Source organism: Hypanus sabinus, chromosome 1 (genome assembly GCF_030144855.1).
Source record: "Hypanus sabinus isolate sHypSab1 chromosome 1, sHypSab1.hap1, whole genome shotgun sequence".
Taxonomy (NCBI): domain Eukaryota; kingdom Metazoa; phylum Chordata; class Chondrichthyes; order Myliobatiformes; family Dasyatidae; genus Hypanus; species Hypanus sabinus.
The window spans coordinates 57,863,229-57,888,425 of NC_082706.1; the positions used below are offsets into that span (position 1 = coordinate 57,863,229).

Below are 25,197 nucleotides of genomic sequence, written 5' to 3' on the forward strand. Positions count from 1 at the left end.
GCCGACTGAAGCTGTCCTATCTCTACGCATGAGTGCACAAGGAGATAACCATCCTGAAACCATAGCTGGCTACCCTCAAGAAGAAATATGACTCAGCATGGCTTAGCACATCTGTTCATCATCAGCAGTTTCTGTCAGAAAACAGGCTGCTATTTTTTAACAAGGTGTTAACCCTTTTACATACTTTATCACTCCATCCTTTTGATTATTACATGATCAACAAAGCAGTAATTTTTTAACAGAGAAAGCAATGAAGTACAGCATTGACTTATCAGTGGGTAAAAAAAGCGTACAACAATAATTATAACAATGATATGTACAATTGTTAGTCCATGAAGCAACAGCATGCCCCACAAATTACCGAACTGGCCTTCAAAGAGCACCGTTTAGATCCTTCGGTGAACCCGTGTCAATCCAGCCCTACTTTCTTGATGCTGTCACTCTCCTGGGCATTGTGCTCGGAGGGGATGTAATGTTAGTAGACTCATCAGGGATATAGGTGCAGCATTCTGTGTCAATAATAGCACAGGTTCCCCCTTTCTCATTAAGGATAAAATCTAAAGCCATACGTTTGCCGGATTGCAATCATTTCAGTGAATATTTCTGTTACTTGGCCCTGTGTTTCTGTCAGGGCCCCTGCAGAATTGTGGCCAGCCCCTCAAGTGCTGTAGCCAAATTAATTAAACACTGACAGCAAGAGTCACCTCTGACTGGACCACAGTTCCTCACCTCACTTCCCCGAGAAAGCCCAGGCTGAGAGTTCCTCTCTCTGGTTGAGCAGGATTACTGACATTGGAATCATAATTTGAGCATGCTGTGCAAGTTCAGCACAAACCCAGCAGGCCCCCAGTTGTACCTGTTTGGTATCGGTGTGACAGAGAGACATAAAGGTGTTAACATGGGGACCCCTGGATGCTGTGGTGAGCCCTCTCAAAGACATAAACACGAACACCACGATTACATACCCGTAATGGTTTAAATGAACCAGCAGCAATAGGCCACACCCGGAGTCTGGTTTTGATGTTAACAGCACTACCTTTATTTGTATCTACTTGTAATTTAACAACTCATGCAAAACAATCAAAAGTTAGGTGTTATGAGTGTTATGATGTTACTCAGACACTTTCTCTTAAAATGACAGTCCACGGCTGGAAACCTAAGGTTTCATCAGTCCACTATCAACCAATACATTTCCCTTTAGTCCGAGAGAGTCCTTCTACTCAGTTCCTTCAGTAACACATTTGCAGTCTGTTCGATATATCCACGGAGATTGCCCCTTCAGTTTCACAGCCGTGGGAGTGGTCAGAAACACCTGATATGGTCCTCTTCACCGAGGTCCGAGTTTCCCTCGATCCCAGTTCTGATCGGGACAAAATTCCCAGGTTCTGTGGTGGAATAGTCACTCCTCTCTGTGGGGTAGTTCTCTTCCTTGTGAGCCTGTTGTACCTGTGAATGTAATGCTTGGAGAATTTTGGTTAGTTGGCATATATATTTCCCCATCTCTTCCCCGAGGGTATGCATATCCAATTTTGCTGGTAGACTTTCTGGGAGCAGTGGTACAGAAGGTCTTGGTGTCCAGGGTGTCCTCATGGGCCGTCCATAAATGATTTCAACTGGTGACAAACCCGTTCTCCCCTGTGGGTTAACCCTCATGTGGAATTTGGCTAGTGGTCGGACCTTCAACCAAGTGAGTCCAGTCTCCGCTGTTAGTTTGGCCAATTTACTCTTCAGAGTGCCATTGGCTCTTTCCACTATGCCAGCGGCCCGTGGGTTGTGTACACAGTGGAATAGTTGCTTGATAGCTAGTTTGTTACATACCCCTTGGTTTACTTTTGCCACAAAGTGTGGGAACGTCAGAGCTCAGCATCTCTGGGAATTAATATCCTGTAATAATATCTTCACAACAGTCATAGCAGTATTATTGGTAGTTGGAAAGCTTCAATCCATCTACTAAACACGTCTACAATAACTAAGCAGTATCTATAGCAATGTACTCTAGGCAATTCAATCAAATCAGCTTGTAGACAGGAAAACATTTCACCTGTCAAGGGAGTGGTACCCGGAGTGCAGGATACAGATTACCAACCATTCCCTCCTTTCCCAGGTGTGTACAATTATGTATATAATCAACCTATATTGGTAAAAACTGTGCAGGAACACTAACCTGTCCCGCTGGGGTGATCCAGAAACCTAGGTCGGGTCTTTCTGGCACCCCATCTGGGACCACAGCTTGTGCTTCTCCTCAGAGACATCCTCCTGAAAAGTAAGTACATCCTGCACGTCTGACAAACTCGTTCTGCTCAAGTCACGGAAGGTTGCTTGACGGGAACCCAAGGGGACGACAGCTACCGAGGGTTGTGCCGTACCTTTCTCTGTCTTATTCGCTAAAGCATTGTGTTTAGTGACCTGGTTGGACATGTGGGTGTGGGCCGCACATTTAATAATAGCCAAAAGTCAAGGTAGCTGTAGAGCGGTGAGTAAGTTGTTTACTAATGGGGTGGCCAGAGGAAGTCAGGAATCCCCATGTTCCCACAGAGCCCTGTAGTCACGTACAATTCCAAATGCATAACGGGAGTCTGTGTAAATGTTCGCACTTTTGTCTGTTGCGAGGTTACAGGCACGAGTCAGAGCAAACAGCTCAGACTTCTGGGCGGAGACAGCTGCTTCAAAGGAGGCCTGCTCAATTACTTCACTCTCCGTTAATATCGCATAGCCAGAATTTCGTTTTCCTTCTGGATCCAGAAAAGAGCTTTTGTCCTCATAAAACGTTACCCCGGGCTTGAGGGTGTATCGCAGAATGAATGGGAGAGTCTGTCCTTCATTCACGGTGATCCGGACGGTGGGGGGGGTGGCAGTTGGTGCGGCCGCCTTCATGGCCTTAAATTGCCCAGAGATGGGATACAATGTCTTGGGTTTGGTCAATATTAAAAGTGTGTTTTCTTTCCAATATTTTTATTAATCTGCATATAAGAATAAAGACTGCAAGGAAAAAAATATATCAATACATTATACTAAATAGCCTATAAAGACTACTTACCCAATATTCATACATATATAAACATATAACAATTACAGCACGGAAACAGGCCATCTTGGCCCTTTCAGTTCGTGCCGAAAGCTTACTCTGACCTAGTTCCACCGACCTGCACTCAGCCCACAACCCTCCATTCCTCTCCTGTCCATATACCTATCCAATATTTCTTTAAATGACAATATCAACTTCTACCGGAAGCTCGTTCCACACAGCTACCACTCTCTGAGTAAAGAAATTCCCCCTCGTGTTACCCTAAAACTTCTGCCCCCGAACTCTCAAGTCATGTCCTCTTGTTTGAATCTCCCCTACTCTCAATGGAAAAAGCCTATCCACGTCAACTCTATCTATCCCCCTCATAATTTTAAATACCTCTATCAAGTCCCCCCTCAACCTTCTACACTTCAAAGAATAAAGACCTAACTTGTTCAACCTTTCCCTGTAACTTAGCTGCTGAAACCCAGGTAACATTCTAGTAAATCTCATCTGTACTCTCTCTATTTTGTTGACATCTTTCCTGTAATTTGGTGACCAGAACTGTACACAATACACCAAATTCAGCCTTACCAATGCCTTGTACAATTTTAACATTACATCTCAGCTGCTATACTCAATGCTCTGATTTATAAAGGCCAACATACCAAAAGCTTTCTTCACCACCCTATCCACATGAGATTCCACCTTCAGAGATCTATGCACCATTATTCCTAGATCACTCTGTTCTACTGCATCTTTCAATGCCCCACCATTTACCATGTTTGTCCTATTAGGATTATTCCTACCAAAATGTAGCACCTCACACTTATCAGCATTAAACTCCATCTGCCATCGTTCAGCCCACTCTTCTAACTGGCCTAAATCTCTCTGCAAACTTTGAAAACCCACTTCATTATCCAGAAAGCCACCTACCTTAGTATCATCTACATACTTACTAATCCAATTTACCACCCCATCATCCAGATCATTAATGTATATGACAAACAACAATGGACCCAGTACAGATACCTGAGGCACACCACTAGTCACCGGCCTCCAGCCTGACAAACAGTTATCCACCACTTCTCTCTGGCATCTCCCATCCAGCCACTGTTGAATGAATACGTCAGTATTAATACCAATGATTGAACCTTACTAAGTAACCTTCTGTGTGAAATCTTGTCAAAGGCCCTACTGAAGTCCATGTAGACAACATCCACTTCTTTACCCTCGTCAACTTTCCTAGTAAACTCTTCAAAAAATTCAATAAGATTCGTCAAACATGACCTTCCACGCACAAATCCATGTTGACTGTTTTGAATCAGACCCTGTCTATCCAGATAATTATATATACCATCTCTAAGAATACTTCCCATTCATTTACCCACCACTGATGTCAAACTGACAGGCCTATAATTGCTAAGTTTACTCTTAGAACCCTTTTTAAACAATGGAACCACATGAGCGATACGCCAATCCACCGGTACCATCCCCGTTTCTAATGACATTTGAAATATTTCTGTCAATGTCCCTGCTATTTGTACACTAATGTCTCTCAAGGTCCAAGGGAATATCCTGTCAGGACCCAGAGATTTATCCACTTTCTTATTCCTTAAAAGCGTCAGGACTTCCTCTTCTTTAGTCGTCATAGTTTCCATAACTTACCTACTTGTTTCCCTTACCTTACACAATTCAATATCCTTCTCCTCAGTGATTTCCGAAGAAAAGAAATTGTTCAAAATCTCCCCATCTCTTTCAGTTCCACACATAGCTGTCCACTCTGATTTTCTAAGGGACCAATTTTATCCCTCACTATTCTTTTCCTATTAATATAACTGTAGAAACCCTTAGGGTTTATTTTCAGCTTACTTACCAAAGCAACCTCTTATCTTCTGTTAGCTTTTCTAATTTCTTTCTTAAGATTCTTCTTACATTCTTTATATTCCTCAAGCACTCATTTACTCCATGCTGCCTATATTTATTGTAGATATCTCTCTTTTTCTAACCGAATTTCCAATATCCCTTGAAAACCATGGCTCTCTCAAACGTTTAACCTTTCCTTTCAACCTAACGGGAACGTAATGATTCTGTACCCTCAAAATTTCAGCTTTAAATGACCTCCATTTCTCTATTACATCCTTCCCATAAAACAATTGTCCCAATCCACTCCTGCTAAATCCTTTTGCATCTCCTCAAAGTTAGACTTTCTCCAATTAAAAATCTCAACCCTGGGTCCAGTCCTATCCTTCTCTGTAATTATATTGAAACTAATGGCATTGTGATCACTGGACCGAAAGTGCTCTCCAACACATACCTCCATCACCTGACCTATTGCATTCTCTAACAGAAGATCCAGCACTGCCCCTTCTCTAGTCGGTACCTCTATGTATTGCTGGAAAAAACTATCCTGCACGCATTTTACAAACTCCAAACCATCCATCCCTTTTACAGTATAGGCTTCCCAGTCTATGTGTGGAAAATTAAAATCTCCCACAATCACAACCTTGTGCTTACTACAAATATCTGCTATCTCCTTACAAATTTGCTCCTCCAATTCTTACTCCCCATTAGTTAGTCTATAATACACCCATATAAGTGTTACTACACCTTTCCCATTCCTCAATTCCACCCAAATATCCTTCCTAGATGAGCCCTCTAATTTATCCTGCCAGAGCACCGCTGTAATAATTTCTCAGAAAAGCAACGCAACACCTCCCCCTCTTGTCTCTCCGATTATATCACACCTAAAGCAACGAAATCCAGGAATATTTAGTTGCCAATCACACCGCTCCTGCAGCCATGTTTCACTAATAGCTACAACATCATATTTCCAGGTATCAATCCATGCTCTAAGCTCATCCAGTTTTCTTAGAATGCTCCTAGCATTAAAATAAATGCATTTAAGAAGTTCTCCCCCTCTTCCTCTCTGTTTTTTTCTTCCTTCTCCCATACATCTCTTCCTACACTCTGGTTCCCCTCCCTACTTGTTTAAATCTAGTTTAAATCTACTCGAGCCTCACTAGCTGACCTACCTGCAAGAATATTTGTCCCCCTCCAGTTCAGATGTAAACCGTCCTGCCGGAACAGGTCCCACTTCCCTGGGAAGACTGCCCAATTGTCTAAAAATCTGAAGCCCTCCCTGCTGCACCATGTCTTCAACCACGTGTTGATCTGCACTATCTTACTATTTCTGCACGTGATATTGGTAGCAATCCTGAGATTGCTATCCTGGAGGTCCTGTCCTTTAACTTGCTACCTAGCTCCCTAAGCTCACCTTTCAGGACCTCCTCACTCTTCCTACTCTTGTCATTGGTCCCTACATGGACCACGACATCTGGCTGCTCACCCTCCCTCTTGAGAATACTGAGAACTCGATCCAAGATATCGCAGACCCTGGCACCAGGGAGGCAACAGACCATCTGGGATTCTCAATCTCTTCCACATTGGGTGACATGTATTTTTTATATATTGTAAAAGTTCTCTTTTTTTTGGTTATTAAACTATTAACCTTGAAAATAACTGATTAGGGTTCCTTTTTTTAAGTTTGTATAAGCTTTTTTATATCTTTAACATTTAAGTATTAAGATTAAAAAAAATAATAATAAAATGGCGTTTCTTCTTCCCGACAGACTCCAGTGCTTGGAACGTCATATCCGTTTTGATGAGTTTGAAAGTTTTAAACTCTCATTTAAAATATTAATTTAGTACTATTTATTTATGGGTTTTATCAATTTAATTTTTTTAACCCTTTTGTTATATATATATAATACTAATTTTATATTTTAACTTTTGTTATATTAACCCTTTCTTATAATATGGGTTGTTTGAATTTTTTTCTTTTTTTTTTGTCTTCAGTTGCCGTCCTGAGACACGGGGGTAATTTTAGTATTAGATTGCCTGCTTGCCTCTTTTTGGCTTTTTTCCTGGGGTTTCGAGGGTGGAGGGAGGGGGATTTTTCTTTTTCTTTTTTCTCTTTTTGCTTGCTTTTTGCATAGTTTTATTTCATGGGCCTATATGAAACTACAAAAATGGTTGCAGTGCCGGGACTTCCGGTTTCTCCTTGAACTCACTTCCTTCTTCCGGGTTCATGAGTTCACTTTTTTTTAAACTTATGTGTTAACTGGAATAAATATTGTCAATATGGATAGGATTATTAATTTTGTTTCTTGGAATACTAATGGTTTATATCATCCGATCAAATGGAAAAAAAATATTCAAAGTATTCCATAGAATGAATGCCAATGTTATTTTTGTGCAGGAGACTCATGTAAGGAAGGTGGATAGTCAACGTTTTTTTAGGTTTTGGAAGGGTCAACAGTCTCATGCAAATTTGCAAGCCAAAATAAGAGGTGTTTCTATTTTTATAGACTCATCAACTTCTTTTATACATCATGAAACAATTTCAGATCCACAAGGTAGATTTTTGCTTATTACTGGTCTACTTTTTAATCAAAAAGTTGTTTTAGTTAATGTTTATGCTCCAAATACTGATTGTCTTGGATTTTTTAAATGCTTATTTACATCCTTTCCTAATCTGAATCAATATAGACAGATAATGGGTGGGGATTTTAACTGTTGTTTAAACCCTGTGATGGATATATCCAAACCTACCCAAACTCTTCTGAATAAATCGGCTTCTCTTATTAACTCTTTTCTGATTGATTCAGCTATTTGTGAAATTTGGTGTTTTCTACACCCTAATGACAAAGAGTTTTCATGCTTTTCCCATGTTTATCATAATTACTCAAGAATTGATTACTTTTTCATTGATCACCATTTACTCACAGATGTTACTGATTGTAAATATGGCTGCATTACCACATCTGATCATGCACCTCTGAAGTTATCTATTAAAATAACGGATTCATATATCAATGCTAAATTTTGGAGGTTTAATCCTATTTTATTGCAGGATTTAGGCTTTGTTAACTTTATTAAACAACAAATTGATTTGTTTCTCTCAACAAATTCTACAGCAGAGATCTCTAGTGGAATTTTGTGGGATATTTTTAAAGCATATATTTGTGGACAGATTACTTCATACTCTGCTGGAGTTAGGAAACAAACTAATTCTAAAATATTAACATTAGTTGATAAAATCAAAGCAATTGATAAGATTTATTCAATGACCCCGGTAAAGAACTTTATAAAGAAAGAGTGGAACTTCAAATGGAACATAGTTTATTATTATCCTCTTCGATTGAAAGTCAGTTAATTAAATCCAAAACTCAATTCTATATGCATGGAGATAAGTCTGGTAAATTACTGGCTAATCAATTGAAAATTGTTTCGGATAAAGGACAGATTACTAGGATTCGGAAACAAGATGGTACTCTGACGATCGACCACAAAGAGAAAAATAGAGCCTTTCAAGATTTTTTTAACTCCTTATATCAATCAGAATTCACTAAGGATTCTTCTATAATAAATTAATTTTTAAGGAAATTGAATATTCCAAAAGTAACTGTTGAGGATAACGTAATTTTAGTCACACCAATTACGGAGTCTGAAATAGAAAAGGTTATTTTTTTAATGAATTCTTGTAAAGCTTCTGGTTCAGATGGTTTTCCTGTAGAATTTTTTAAATCTTTTTCTTCTATACTTTCTCCTTGGCTTTGTAAAATTTTTAAAGATGCATTAAGTGTAGGTAAATTGCCACAATCTTTTTATGAAGCTTCTATTTCTTTATTTCTTAAAAAAGATAAAGACCCCACTGAATGTGCATCCTATCGGCCTATATCCTTATTAAATACGGATTTTAAGATTTTCAGTAAAATTTTGGCTATTAGATTAGAAAATATATTACCTCGAATTATTTCTGAAGACCAGACTGGATTTATTAAAAATCACTATTCATCTTTTAACATTAGAATATTAATTAATATTATTTATACTTCTCCATCTAAAATACCAGAATGTGTTATTTCTTTAGATGCTGAAAAAGCATTTGATAGAGTTGAATGGCCATATTTATTTACTACAATGCAACAATTTAATTTTAGTTCAAAATTTATATCATGGATTAAATTAATATAGCATAAACCTTTAGCTTCGGTTTTTACCAATAATCAAAGATCCCCTTTTTTTCAGCTATTTCGTGGTACAAGGCAAGGTTGCCCTTTAAGTCCTTTACTATTTGACATTGCTTTAGAACCATTGGCTATAGCTATTCGTGAATCACCTAACATTCTGGGTATTACCCGTGGGGAGAGGACGTATAAAGTATCATTATATGCTGATGATTTGTTATTATATATATCTGACCCTGAAAGATCTATCCCTGCTATTTCATCTTTGCTTGCTCAATTTAGTAATTTTTCTGGTTATAAATTGAATTTTAACAAGAGTGACCTATTTCCATTAAATATGCAAGTTCCAATTTATAAACATTTACCATATAAAATTGTTACAGATTATTTTACTTACCTAGGTATTAAAATTACTAAAAAAACATAAAGATTTATTTAAGGTTAACTTTTTACCTTTAATTGATCAAATTAAGCAACTTGCTATTAGGTGGTTTGCACTATCTTTGTCATTGGTTGGTAGAGTTAATGCTATTAAGATGACGATACTACCTAAATTCTTATATTTATTTCAAGCATTAGCAATTTTTATTCCTAAAGCTTTTTTTGATACTATTGACTCTAAAATATCTTCTTACTTGTGGCAGAACAAAAATCCTAGATTGGGTAAAAAATATTTACAGAAGCCTAAGAAGGAGGGCGGCTTGGCTTTACCAAACTTAAGATTTTACTATTGGGCAGTCAATAAACGGTATTTAATATTCTGGACAAAAGAATGGACGATAGCTACTTGCCCACAATGGGTAAATTTGGAATGTAAATCTGTGCAAGATTTTTCACAGATTTCAATCTTAGGATCTTCACTTCCTTTTTCTTTATTCAAATTGAATAAACAGATAACTAATCCTATAGTCAGATATACATTACGAATTTGGTTTCAATTTCGTAAATTTTTTGGTTTGAATAAATTTATTTTATCATGTCCTATAATATCTAATTATTTTTTTTGGCCTTCATCTATGGATCAAGCTTTTCTTTTATGGAAAACAAAGGTATAACATGTTTTCGTGATCTGTTTCTGGATGATAACAGTATGTCCTTTGAACAGCTATCTAATAAATATAATTTACCTAAAACGCATTTTTTTTAGATATTTGCAAGTTGGAAATTTTTTGTATAATGAGTTCCAGTCTTTTTCGGAAGAATGTCCATTGGACATTACAGATAGAATTTTAGCCAATCCTTATCAAAAGGGTTTAGTAGCCATCATTTATGAGATGATTATGAATTTACAGTTAGATGTATCAGAAAAAATTAAGAAGGAATGGCAAGAAGAGTTGCATTGTCCTATATCTACTGAGCAATAGGACAAAATGGTGTTATTGGTAAATTTGTCCTTTATTTGTGCTAAACATGCCCTAATACAATTTAAGGTTGTACATAGAGCTCATGTGTCTAAGGATAAACTGGCTCGATTTTATTCTCATCTTAATTCAACCTGCGATAGATGTCATTCTGATGTTGCTTCATTGACTCATATGTTCTGGTCTTGTCCTTGTTTACAAAATTATTGGAAAGATATTTTCAGTATTATTTCAAGAGTTTTAAATATTAATTTCCAACCGCATCCTCTTACTGCAATTTTCGGTTTACCGATGACAGATAATAATCGTTTATCTGCTTCATCTCAATGAATGATTGCATTTGTTACATTAACGGCTAGAAGATCTATTTTATTGAATTGGAAAGAAATTAATCCTCCAACTGTATTTCAGTGGTTTTCTCAAACTATTTCTTGTTTGAGCTTAGAAAAAATTAGAAGTGTGGTTTTTGATCCTTCAGTTAAATTTGAAGAAACTTGGAGACCATTTATTCAACATTTTCATATGAGTTGAATTGTCTTTTCCTAAACCTTACTTATATTATCCTTAATTATTTGGATGGAGGTTCGGAGTTATTGGCACTACTGTATATGTACGTAATATTATTCAATGGCCCATGTTGGTTAGTGTTTTTTTTTGTTTTTTTTCTCTCTCTTTTTTTTGGGGTCTTTCTTTTTTTTTTCTTTTTACTTTGTTCATTAATGTTCTGAGTTTGAGAGGTTATATATTTTTATTATTATATATCTGAATGTCTATTTAAACTATTAATTATGTACTCTCAAACACTTTGCATTCATGTTTCATTTATGTTTGTTTAAAACTAATAAAAAGATTTAAAAAGAAAGAAAGAAAGATCATTATCCTGTTGTAGAAGCCATCTTCATTTCAGCTTCAGTTTTTTTTTTACAGACGGTGTGATGTTTCCTTCCAGAATTTGTTGGTATTTAATTGAATTCATTTTTCCCTCTACCAGTGAATTGTTCCCTGTGCCACTGGCTGCAACACAAGCACAAAGCATGGTCGATCCACCTCGGTGCTCAACAGTTGGAGAGGTGTACTTTTCATGAAATTCTGCACTCTTATTTGTCCAAATATACCTCTGCTCATTGCAGCCAAAAAGTTCTATTTTAACTTCATCAGTCCACAGGACTTGTTTCCAAAATGCAACAGTCTTGTTCAGATGTTACTTTGCAAACTTTTGACACCAAATTTTGTGGTGAGGACACAGGAAAGGTTTTCTGTTGATGATTCTTCCATGAAGGTCATATTTGTGCAGATGTCACTGCACAGTAGAGCAGTGCACCACCACTCCAGTCTGCTAAATCTTCCTGAAGGTCTTTTGCAGTCAAACGGGGGTTTTCATTTGCCTTTCTAGCAATCCTACGAGCAGTTCTTAGAAAGTTTTCTTGGTCTTCCAAGAACCTCCACCATTCCTGTTAACTGTTAATTTCTTAATTACATGACAAACTGAGGAAATGGCTACCTAAAAAACACTTCACTATCTTCTTATAGTCTTCTCCTGTTTTGTGGGCATTACTTAATTTTCAGAGTGCTAGGTAGCTGCTTGGAGGAGCCCATGGCTGCTGATGTTGGGACAAGTTTGAGGAGTCAGGGTATTTTAAGGCTTTGAAATTTGCATCACTTGGCCTTTCCTAATGATGACTGTGAGCAAGCCATAGCCCCAACAAACTAATTAAGGTCTGAGACCTTGGTAAAAATTATCTGAGAGCTCAAATCTCTTGGGGTGCCTAAACATTTGCATGATGTTCCTTTCCTTTTTTTCACTCTAAAAACTAATCTTGCTTAAAATGTTGAAAAGAATGTTTCATTTTTAACTTTATGACTTTTGGAGATCAGTTCATCTTCTACTCACTTAACTATTTACAGTACAGAAATTTTGACTGGGGTGCCCAAACACTCTCTCACTCACTCACTCACTCACTCTCTCGCTCTCTCTCGCTCTCTCTCGCTCTCTCTCGCTCTCTCTCGCTCTCTCTCGCTCTCTCTCGTTCTCTCTCGCTCTCTCTCGCTCTCTCTCTCTATAAAATATGTGTGTGTATTATATTTGTATGTGTAAGTATGTAGTACAAAAAATAGAATAGGAAATAGCGAGGTAGTGTTCATGGGTTCAATGTCCATTCAGAAATTGGATGGCAGAGCAGAAGATGCTCTTCTTGAATCATTCAGGCTTCTGTACTTCCTTCCTGATGGCAGCAATGAGAAAAAGTCATGCCCTGCGTGATGAGGGTCCTTAATGATGAATGCTCCTTAACATGGTTTGTCAGAAGCTGCAGCTGGATGCACCTTTTGTAGGTGTAGTCATCAGGGACAACAGTGCTCGCCCTGACTTCCCACATACTGCAAACGGAGCACTCAACTGCCCTAACTTCTGCCTTCATTACCTACTCCTAATCTAATTAGATTAATTAAAGGATCTTACCTGGCCTTACCTCACCTGGAGTGAAGCTTGTACTCAGCCCCTGCTCGCTATTTAAATTCTCCCACTGACTTACACGTGCTTGCGCAGTTGTGCCCTGTTCAAACCTCGCCTCTGCCTGTTCTTGCAGAAGCCAGATTGAGCCGATTCGACCCATTCTGTCTCAGCCCTCTCCAACGATGGCAGCTGTATATGGCGGTCTTCCTTTTTAAACCATTGGAGCGCTACGTCACGCGCCTGCGCTGTCTGGCCTCTTTGCCTGTAGGGCTGCTCCTGGCCCACTCGTATCACTTGACTGCAATTGACCCCTGTTCTCTAAGTAATTTGCCCGGCACAAAGCCTCTTGCCCACTTAATAAATTTACCCAGCTGGCACCTACTGCTCAATTGATAAATTTACCCGTGACCACCACCTGCCCACTTAGTAAAATTTTGCATACCTTATACGAGTCTCCCGACGGATTCCTTCCCAATCCTGTCAAGGTTATGTGATCTGCCTTGGGCGAGAGACCGTACCTCCAAAGGAACTAACGGAGACAATAGGTCAGGTACCTATTGGGTGCCCGGTCAGTCTCCGTATTCCCCAGAGTGGTCCAGTCGCTTACTCAGCCCGTCTCTTTGGCACGACCGATATTGGGATCCTGTTCCTGATGCCAAATGTTAAAGTTGAATATGAATAAAACTCGGGAGACCAGCTTCTTAACGTCTCCACAGTTTATTGTGTATTCTGCAGGAGAATGAGACCCAGTTGTCAAAGGGAAGGCACGTAAGCACTGCCACCATCTGACAAGTGGACTGACTCAGTCAGGTTACAGCCATCTATTTATACATAGTAAGCCCCATATATTACTCTTGCAAATGTTGCAAGCTGGTATGCCCACCAAGTCTGTTGGTGCAAAACTTAATTACTTAGTTAAGAGTGTTCACTAAATCAAAGTTTTAATTACAGATGGATGTACTGTCCTGTCCTTATCAGTTATTTCCTTTTCAGGGTCCTGACTTAATTACAGACAGAGTTCATTCCTGTCCTTATCTGCAAGTCCTTCTTCCTTTACTCAAATGAGGGTACAATGTATGATGTTACCAGCTCTCAGTGTGTCTCTCTGCAAGCCGCAGTGAACTGGTAATGAGCCTGTCGTAGCTACCTGCTGAAGACAGAGTTTACTTCAGTACAAAAATTCCTATTCAGTCCCAATTGTTTTAGCCAGAGGTTACATAGGTTCAAAATTATTTTTTTTTATATACCCTCAATTCATCTGGAGGGTTCAGGGGAAATATTTATGTCCAATATAGAAACTCGTGTTACCTGTGTGTATTGTGGTGATGCAAAAGTTGCTGAAGTGTTTTTACAAGTGAGAAGAAGTGGAGTGATACTTGGAAATCTGACTTTTTAAAGCATAATTTGGCAAGCAAACCACACATGGACAATGTGCAAAAGCTCTGGTGAGAAAATCCTTCATTACCCTTTACAAGCGTGCTGCATGGTTTGTGTGAGAGTGCAGATGAACTCTATCAAACCTAGAGGTGATCAATGTTCTTATTGACAATGATTTGCTAGCCGTTCAAATGAAAACCACTCTGCAGAAAATTTACTGTGCACATGTCACTGGGTAAAATACATGCACAGTACAAGATTTATGTATACACTGGTCATTACAAATTAGAAGGGAGATTGGGGGGAAGGTGGGGAGATCTCGTGGCCTTGATGCCCTCATCTACAAGATGTGCATCCGGCTGCAGTTTGTAACCCTGCACTGTAAGGAGTTGGAACTTTAAATGGATGAATTCCGGATCATCCAGGAGTTGGAGGGGCTGATAGATTTGACATGAAGAGAGGTGAATTACACCCAAGGTGCAGGACACCGGAAACAGGTTGAGAGTCAGGAAGGGGAATGAGGTTAAATAGCGATCACAGAGTACTGTTGTTGCTGTCTCGCACAACAGATGGACTACTATAGAAATTGTTGGGGGGGTGGAATTACCTGGCAGAGTAAAGTCAAATGGGTGATAGGGGTTTTGTTAGTTAGGGGAACAGAACAAGAGGTAGGGCTTGCTAATACTAGTATGGGGGGGAGGAGGTGATGTGGTTAAAATAAGTTGTAGGGGAGATGGGAGCCATAATGACAGAATAGATAGTGGAGAGGGTGAATTGAATTAAATTGACTTTATTACATGAGGAGTAGAAACCTTTATGTTACGTCTCTATCTAAATGTGCAATCTGTAATTTATAATAAATAGTTTGTACATAGGACAGACAATAAAACAAGGAAATGCAATTGTATCAGCATGAATGAATCAGTCTGATTGGCCTAGCAGAAGATGTTTTCCCAGAAACGATTGGTCCTTTTGATGTGGGACCATTTCCTGAATGGCAGCAGCAGGAGCAGTGTGTGGTTCTGGTGAATTGGGTCCCCAATATCGTCTGGGTCCTTTCTACACACGTATCTCTGTAAATGCCCTGAATAGTGGGAAGTTCACATCTGCAGATGTGCTGGGTTGTCGGCACCAGTCTCTGCAGGATCCTGTGTTTAAGGGAAGACAGTTACCACACCAGGCAGTGATGCAGCCAGTCAGGATTCTCTCAATTGTCTCCGTGTAGAAAGTTCTTAGGATTTCAAACCTCAGATAGAGTCAGCAATCAAATGGTTGAGCATGGTGCGATGAATGTGCTGAGCTGTGTATATCACAATGCAAGAAGCATTGTAGGAAATCCAGATGAGCTCAGGACGGAATTATGATATTGTAGCCATTACTGGGACTTGGTTGCACCCAACAGTCTGAGGGATTTAGAGGAACAAATTTATATAGAGATCGCAGACCATGCCAAGAAACAAAAGGTTGATTCAGTAAATGATTTTAACTTTCCAAATATTGTCTGCGACTCTCAAACTGTAAAAGGACGAGATGGGGTAGAGTTTGTCAAATGTGCCCTTAATCAGTACGTAGAATTCCCGACATAGAGGTGTGCAATAAGCTGTTAGGAAATGAGTTAGGGCTGGTGTCAGGAATCAGTGATTATAATGCCATGAGATTCAAAGTAAATATGGAGAAAGAGAAGTCTGGACCATGGGTTGAGATTCTAAATTAGAGAAAGTTCAATGTTGATGGTATCAGAAAGGACCTGATAAGTGTGGTTTTGGAGAAGCTGCATTCTGGCAAAGGAATACATGATAAGCAGGAAGCCTTCAGAAGTGAAATTTTGAGGGTGTCTAGTTTGTATGTGTTGCCAAAGTAAAAGTTGAAAGGTAACTGGTGTAGGGAACCTTGGTGTTCAAGAGATATTGAGGCCCCAGATATTTTGTTCCTTTAAATGCCTCAGACTGTTGGGTGCTACCAAGACTCATTAATGACTACAATATCACCATTCCACGCCCTGAGCTCAGCTGACTTTTTTTTAATCATCTTCTGCTGGTTTCTAAAAGCTTCACAATAATTTTTGCTCTTCTGTTTGCACTCCCTTTGGCTTTTACGTTGGCTTTGGTTTCTCATTTCTGCCACGGTTGTGTCCTCCTGCCTTTCCAATACTTCCACTTCTTTTGGATGTATCGATCACTCTGCTCCCGAATTGCTCCCAGAAACTCCAGCCATTGCTGCTCCGTCGTAATTCCTACCTTTGCCCTTCCAATCAAGTTTGACCAGCTTCTTTGTCATAGAAACATGGAGAGGTTCAGTTTGTAACAGGCTACTTTTAAGCTGTCTAATGCAACTGCCAGCACCAGGACATCACCCTCCATACCCAGGCTCCCATCCAAACTTCCATTAAATGGTGAAACCGAGCTCATTCCCACACTCTCACGACCATTTCAGTAAAGAGCCTTACCAAATGCTCCCGTTGAATTTTCAGCTTCCCCACTTAACCATGATCTCAGGTTGTAGTCCCACCCAACCTCAGTGGAAAAAGCTGTTGTCATTTACCATATCTATACCCTCATAATTTTGTATACTTCCAACAAATGCTCAAAGCAATGTATAATCTCCTTGTTTATGTTTGGAGCCTATTTTTGGTCTATAAGATGATGAGGGGCATTGATGGTGTGGATAGCCAGAGGTTTATTCCCAAGGGTGAAATGGATAACACGAGGGGGCGTAGTTTTAAGGTGCTTGGAAATAGATACCGAGGGGATGTCAGGGTAAGTTTTTTTCCACAGAAAGTGGTGGGTGCGTGGAATGCACTGCTGGCTATTTGTGTGAGAGTGTTTCAGTTACTGTGGGGCCAGGAACCCATGCGGCTCAGTGGAAACACGGAGTAATACCAATGGAGAGAGTCAGACTGAGCCAGGTCACAGATTGGTGATGGCAGAAATGCCCCATTCTTATAGAGACAGGAAGAGCATCAGAGAGTTTGGTCATTCCAGTTACCAGCACTGTGCCCAGTTAGTTCTCTCTCCAACTTGGTTTTAACTTCACTGTAACAGTGTTATGCTAGATTACACCTTGACAACTCAAGGGATCTCATCTGAAATGTTGTCTGATGTATTTTGTAAATCTTTTTACAGGTTAAAAATGACAAGGAATTTATCCGCAGGAATCTCGAACACAACACGCCAGTTTTGCAGTCTCTGTCCAGATATTTAAGAAGTGGAGCAAGGGATTCACTCGATCATCCTTCCTGCTCAGACTGTGGGGAGGGATTCACTCGATCATCCTTCCTGCTCAGACTGTGGGGAGGGATTCACTCTATCGTCTGACTGACTGGCACCTCCGTCATTTTACACAGGGGGAATCCCATTCACCTGCGCAGACAGTATGAATGGATACAAATAGTCATCTCAACTGAAGGTGCGTCAGCAAGTTCACATTGCACAAGGCCATTCACCTGTTCAGTGGGTGAGAAGGGAATCAGTCGTTCATCCCACCTGTGGACACACCGGTCAGTTCACACTGGGCAGAGGCTGGTCATTTGCTGAACTTGTGGGGAAGGATTCACACGGTCATCTGACCTAATGGCTCAGCAGAGAGTTCAAACCAGGGAGCAGCCATTCACCTGCTTGGACTGTGGGAAGGGATTCACTTGCTCATCTAAACTGACAGTACATCAGAGAGTTCACACTGGGGAGAGGCCGTTCACCTGCTCAGACTGTGGGAAGGGATTCACTTGCTCATCCCAACTGAAGGTACATCAGAGAGTTCACACTGGAGAGAGGCCGTTCACCTGCTCAGACTGTGGGAAGGGATTCACTCAGTTATCTCATTTGGAGGTACATCAGCGAGTTCACACTGGAGAGCGGCCATTCACCTGCTCGGACTGTGGGAAGGGATTCACTCAGTTATCTCATTTGGAGGTACATCAGCAAGTTCACACTGGCGTGAGGCCATTCACCTGCTCGGACTGTGGGAAGGGATTCACTCAGTTATCTCATTTGGACGTACATCAGCGAGTTCACACTGGGGAGAGGCCATTCACCTGCTCGGACTGTGGGAAGGGATTCACTCAGTTATCTCATTTGAAAGTACATCAGCGAGTTCACACTGGAGAGCGGCCATTCACCTGCTCGGACTGTGGGAAGGGATTCACACGATTATCTCATTTGGAGGTACATCAGCGAGTTCACACTGGGGAGAGGCCATTCACCTGCTCGGACTGTGGGAAGGGGTTCACTCAGTTATCTCATTTGAAAGTACATCAGCGAGTTCACACTGGGGAGAGGCCGTTCACTTGCTCGGACTGTGGGAAGAGATTCAGTCAGTTATCCCACATACAAGCACACCGGTCAATTCACACTGGGGAGTGGCCATTCACCTGCTTAGAATGTGGGAAAGGATTCAGTCAGTCATCCCAACTACTGAGACACCGGTCAGTTCACACTGGGGAGATGCCGTTCACCTGCTCAGACTGTGGGATGGGATTCACTTTGTCATCTCAACTGAAGGTACATCAGAGAGTTCACACTGGGGAGAGGCCGTTCACCTGCTCAGAGTGTGGGAAGGGATTCCCTCAGCCAGCCCAACTGAAGGTACATCAGCATGTTCACACTGGGGAGAGGCCGTTCACCTGCTCAGACTGTGGGAAGACATTTACTCGGTTATCCCACATGCAAGCACACCGGTCAGTTCACACTGGGGAGAGGCCATTCACCTGCTCAGATTGTGGGAAAGGATTCACTCAGTCGTCGGACCTCCTGGCACACAAGTCAGTTCACACTGGGGAGAGTCCATTCACGTGCTCGGACTGTGGGAAGGGATTCACTTGTTCATTCCATCTGAAGGTACATCAGAGAGTTCACAGTGGGGAGAGGCTATTCACCTGCTTGGACTGTGGGAAGGGATTCACTTGCTCATCCCAACTGAAGGTACATCAGAGAGTTCACACTGGGGAGAGGCCGTTCTCCTGCTCAGTCTGTGGGAAGGGGTTCACTCAGTCATCTGTACTAAAGGTACATCAACGAGTTCACACAGGGGAGCGGCCGTTCACCTGCTCGGACTGTGGGAAGGGATTCACTTGCTCATCCCAACTGAAGGTACATCAGCGAGCTCACACAGGAGAGAGGCCGTTCACCTGCTCGGACTGTGGGAAGAGATTCACTCGGTTATCCCACATGCAAGCACACCGGTCAGTTCACACTGGGCACTGGCGATTCACCTGCTCAGAATGTGGGAAAGGATTCACTCAGTCATCTGACCTCCTGGCACACAAGTCAGTTCATACTGGGGAGAGTCCATTCACCTGCTCGGACTGTGGGAAGGGATTCACTTGTTCATCCCAACTGAAGGTACATCAGAGAGTTCACACTGGGGAGAGGCCGTTCACCTGCTCAGTCTGTGGGAAGGGATTCACTTGCTCATCCCACCTACACAAACACCAGCGAGTTCACACTGGGGAGAGGCCATTCACCTGCTCAGCCTGCGGGAAGAGATTCCCTCATTCATCCCACCTACTGAGACACCAATCAGTTCATAGTCGGAAGAGGTCGTTCACCTGCTCATTGTGTGGGAAGGGATTCAATTGGTCATCCAGCCTACAAGCACACCAGTCAGTTCACAGTGGGGAGCGGCCGTTCACCTGTTCAGACTGTGGGAAGAGATTCACTTGCTCATCTCATCTGAAGGTGCATCAGCGAGTTCACACTGGAGAGAGGCCGTTCACCTGCTCAGTCTGTGGGAAGGGATTCACTTGCTCATCCCACCTAAAGAAACACCAGCGAGTTCACACTGGCTAGAGGCCTTCACCTGCTGTAAATGTGAGAAGAGATTCACTCAGTCATCTAACCTTATGTAACTCCCGCTTAAGCTGACAGCGTATTATTGGAGGTGATCCGGGCCAGACTTCATTTGAGTGCATGCTGCGTGATGTGCCCCATTATGGATCAGTACCTCGAAATGAAAAACTGTACACAATGTGTGATCAAACGATTCAGCTTTATAATTCTTACTTTGACTATAGGGTTAGTGAAGAAAACAAAAAATAGAAAAATAGCTCACTCTCTCTAGTTGCATCTTCTCATCTCTCCCTGGATAAAGACCAGGAAAATCTCTCTTCCAGACTCACAAGAAAGAACAACATTTCTGTCATTGGATAGCCCCCATTCCAAAACCCTGTTCTTTTGATCGGGACAAGAAGTGCAGCATCAGAGGTAAACCCTGAAGGAAGGCAGTTTTTATAAAAAAAAACTTTCTTCAGTACAAGAAGGGTGAGACTGCAGAGGCCCGTGTGACGTAGACAGGACAGTGTGGAGAGTTTAAAAAGAAGACCACCCTATACAGCAGGCAGCAGAGTGCAGGTCTTTGGCTCGAAGGGTTTAGGCGGTAATGGGAAGAGGCGAGTGCAAGGCATCAATTCTCTTTTTTCCCCTTGATGAAATGGCCTGGACAGACGAAGGAACAGCAGGGCTCACACAGCTAACAGTATGAGCTAACGGTTTAAAAAGTTCATGTGTTTGGCGAGGTAAGTGGTTGGGTAGGCTTATTTTTCATTTTTCATTATTTCATTCTTGTAGAATTAAGTAGCATGTCTACAAGATTTGTGCTTTGTTCGGGGTATCAGATGTGGGAATCCTGGGAGACCTGCAGCCTCCCTGCGCCAGGTGCACCGAGATGCAGCTCCTCAGAGAATGTGTTAGGGAACTGGAGCTGCAGCTTGGTGACCTACTGCTTATTAGGGAAAGTGAAGAAGTGATAGACAGGAGCTACAGGTAGGTAGTGATTACTAGGTTACAGGGGTCAGAAAACTGTGTGACTGTCAGGAGAGGGAAGGGAAAATATTGGAGAGCACCCCTGTGACTGTCCCCCTCAGGAACAAATATATTGTTTTAAACGCTGTTGAGGGGGATGACCTGACAGGAGAAGGCCACGGTGACCGGGAGTTTGGCACTGTTGTGCAGGACAGAAGGAGGGAAAAGAGTATTGTGGTAGTCATAGGGGATTGCGTAGTGAGGGGAACGGACAGGAGATTCTGTAACCATGATAGAGATACCCGTTAGGTGGGTTGCCTCCCAGGTACCAGGGTACGGGATGTCTCGGATAGGGTCCAAAATATCCTGAAGGGAAAGGTCGAGCAGCCATCTGTCTTGGTACATGTTGGTACCAATCACATAGATAGGAAAAGGGAGGAGGTCCTGAAGAGAGATTTCTGGGAATTAGGAAGGAAGCTGATAAGCAGGACTTCCAGGGTAGTAATCTCAGGATTGCTACCTGGGCCACGTGCTAGCGAGGGCAAGAATAGTAGGATCAGGCAGATGAATGTGTGGCAGAGAGACTGGTGCAGGGGGCAGGGTTTCAGATTCTTGGATCATTGGGATCTCCTCTGGGGGAAGTATGATCTTTTGAAAAAAGACGGGTTACACCTGAACCCGAAGGGGACCAATATCTTGGCAGGAGAGTTTAATAGAACTGTTATGGGGGGTTTAAACTAATTTGGCAGGGGGTTGGGAACGGGAATGATAGAGCAGAGGAGAGGCAAAACAGAAATAGATCTAAGGTAGTGAGTAGTAAGGATGTCAGGAAGGACAGGCATGGAATGGGGCAAATTTTTCAGCCATTGGGATGAGTTGCAGTGCAATAAAGTTGCAGTGAAGTAAAAGCAAAAAGTACCAAATAATGGACTTAAGGTGTTTTTTAAATGCGCACAACATTAGGAATAAGGTGGATGATCTTGTCATACAGCTACAGATTGGCAGGTATGATATTGTGGCCATCACTGAGATGTGGCTAAAGGGTGCATGTCTCTGGGAGCTGAATGTCCAAGGATGCATGGTGTATTGGAAGGATAGGCAGGTAGGCAGAGGGGGTGGCGTGGCTTTATTGATATTAAATCATTAGAGTTGACATAGGATCGGAAGGTGCAGAATCTTTATGGGTTGAGCTAAGAAATCGCAGGGGTAAATGGACCCTGATGGCAGTTATCTGCAGACCTCCTAACAGCTGCAGTGATGTGGACTACAAATTCTACAGGAAATAGAAAAGGCTTGCCAGAAGGGCAGTGTTATGATAACATGCAAGTGGATTGGGAAAATCAGGTTGGCACTGCATCTCAAGAGAGAGAATTTGTAGAATGTCTACGAGATGTCTTTTTAGAACAGCTTGTTGTTGAGCCCACTAGGGGATCAGCTGTACTGGATTGGGTTTTGTGTAATGAACCAGAGGTGATTAGAGAGATTGAGGTGAAGGAACCCTTAGGAGTCAGTGATCATAACAAGATTGAGTTCACTGTGAAATTTGAGAAAGAGAAGCCGAAATCTAATGTGGAGGAATGGAAGTGGCATGAGAGAGGAACTGGCCAAAGTTGACTGGAAAGGACACCAGTGGGAAGGACAGCGGAGCAGCAATGGCTGGAGTTTATACGGGAGGTGAGGAAAGTGCAAGACAGATATATTCCAAAAAAATAAATTTTCGAATGGAAAAATGATGCAACCATGGTTGACAAAAGAAGTAAAAGCCAAAATAAAAGCAAAGGAGAGGGCAATTAAGGAAGGAAAAATTAGTGGGAAGACAGAGGATTGGGAAGTTTTTAAAAGCTTACAAAAGGAAACTAAGAAGGTCATTAAGAGGGAAAAGATAAATTATGAAAGGAAGCTAGCAAATAATATCAAAGAGGATGCTAAAAGCTTTTTCAAGTATATTAGGAGTAAAAGACAGGTGAGAGTAGATATAGGACCGATAGAAAATGATGCTGGAGAAATTGTAATGGGAGATAAGGACATGGCGGAGGAACTGAACGAGTATTTTGCATCAGTCTTCACTGAGAAAGACATCAGCTGAAAACCGGGCACTCAAGGGTGTCAGGCAAGAGAAATATGCGTAATCACAATTACGACAGAGAAAGTACTCAGGAAGCTGAATATTCTAAGGGTAGATGAATCTCCTGGACCAGATGGAATGCAACCTTGTGTTCTGAAGGAAGTAGCTGTGGAGATTGCAGAGGCATTAGCAATGATCTTTCAAAAGTCAAGAGATTCTGCTCTAGTTCCGGAGGACTGGAAGATTGTAAATGTCACTCCGCTATTTAAGTAGGGGGCAAGGAAGCATAAAGGAAATTATAGGCCTGTTAGCTTGACATCAGTGGTTGGGAAGTTGTTGGAGTCGATTATCAAGGATGAGTTTACGGAGTACCTGGAGGCTTATGACAAGATAGGCAGAACTCAGCATGGTTTCCTTAAAGGAAAATCCTGCCTGACAAACCTAGTGCAATTTTTTGAGGAAATTACAAGTAGGCTAGGCAAGGGAGATGCAGTGGATGTTGTGTATATGGATTTTCAGAAGGCCTACATTTCCCATGGTGGGGGAGTGTAGTACGAGAGGGCATGACTTAAGGATTAAAGGGCGCCCATTCAGACCAGAGGTGTGAAGAATTTTTTTTAGCCAGAGTGTGGTGAATTAGTGGAATTTATTGCCACGGTCAGCAGCAGAGGCCAAGTGATTGGGTGTATTTAAGGCAGGGATTGATAGGTATCTGAGTAGTTGGGGCATCAAGGGATATGATGAGGTGGGGAAGTGGGACTAAAGGGGAGATTGGTTCAGCTCATGAAAAAATGGCAGAGCAGACTCGATGGGCCGAGTGGCCGACTTCTGCTGCTTTGTCTTATGGTCTTATCTCTAGTCGTAACCTAAATGTTGCTACAGAGAAACCATTAGCTCAGCAGTGAAACATTACAGAGAGGCCATTACATTAGCAGTGAATCCTTACAGCATGTTACAATTGTGACGCATTAACAGGTTCAGACTGTGAGAAAATTTCATTAAGCTGCATGCTATGTATTTGTCGATCACCATTGCTGAATGCAAACTTGAGAGTGACGGTCTGTGCTGAACTCTGCAATTATTGCTGCTGCTCACCACACCCAGTTCTGCACCCTGGTCACTGTGCATGGGACGAGTTTCTTCTGCTGCACATTCACCTTTAATGGGATTGGAGTTTAATATTCTAAATCTGAGACAGACAAATCAGTTGTGTTTTAAACTCTGTCTCTGGTACTTCAGTGGATCAGGGTTGAATTTATGGTGCCTTAATGAAGTTATGGTGGTCGTTCATGAGTTTGTATTTTAAAGCAAGATTTTGGTGAATGATATTTACCACTTGATTGTACCTGCATAAGAAATCAGATTGAATTAAACTGCTGCAGGATCCTGGAATACGTTGGGTTGTGGCTGGTTTCTCTTGGCATCGTCTGCACTTATTGCCTTGTTTGTTTGTATTGTATCTATTTTTGATTTTTTTTCTTTTTGTTGACCACATGGTCCTGTATTTCTGCAAGGAACCCCTCCTCTGTTTCTGCGAAGTCGTCTTCAACTTTCATTCAGGTTCTTGATGCTTACTTGTGAACATCTCGTCTGCTCAGATCGTTGGGATGTCTCCCATGGAGGGTCACACTGATTCCACTGGCTAATGTTTTCTTCCATAGTGATGATTCATTTTTCTGAGTTGGCCTCATTTAAGTTTTTTTGTCTGTATTTCTCATCACAATTGCATATACATGCATGGAGTGCTGTATCCTGATCATTTTTGATGAAAATATATACTTAGAAGTTTTATCTGACTGTTGTGTGATTTTTTTCATGTGTGTTATTTTTAATCTTCCTTCTGTCCAACGTACTGTTAATCTAAGTGGGTTTGAGTGTAAGCAGTCTTTTCTAGTTCTTATTTATTGTCATAAATTTCACTGATTGAAATAGGACCAAGATATCTTTATTAAAAAAGTCAATGACGGAATTGATGAAAGTGTTTATTGCCTTTGTTGTATTTCTTAACTATTCAGCTCTGTTTTGCTGAGGTTTTTTTAAAGCCTTGAACTAAATTTTGTCAAAGCTTTTCGCTTTACTTTCTATTTTCTTTGCTTGTTGATATTCCAGATATGTGGGTATCAAGAGTCCCAATGAAGGGTCTTTGCCCGAAATGTTGATTCCCATCCATAG

General features: G+C 41.4%; 1 protein-coding gene across 1 annotated transcript in view; it reads left to right on the forward strand.

Annotated features, from left to right (window-relative positions):
• LOC132401040 (zinc finger protein 721-like) overlaps nucleotides 1-24,814 on the forward strand; it is an 82,153-nt gene extending 57,339 nt beyond the window's left edge. Inside the window, exons 7-8 of the mRNA XM_059982844.1 lie at nucleotides 12,983-13,171; nucleotides 17,761-24,814. Of these exons, the coding sequence (XP_059838827.1) occupies nucleotides 12,983-13,171; nucleotides 17,761-20,009 (2,438 nt within the window). The 3' untranslated portion in view covers nucleotides 20,010-24,814. The remainder of the gene's footprint in view (nucleotides 1-12,982; nucleotides 13,172-17,760) is intronic.
• Nucleotides 24,815-25,197: the final 383 nt, after the last annotated feature.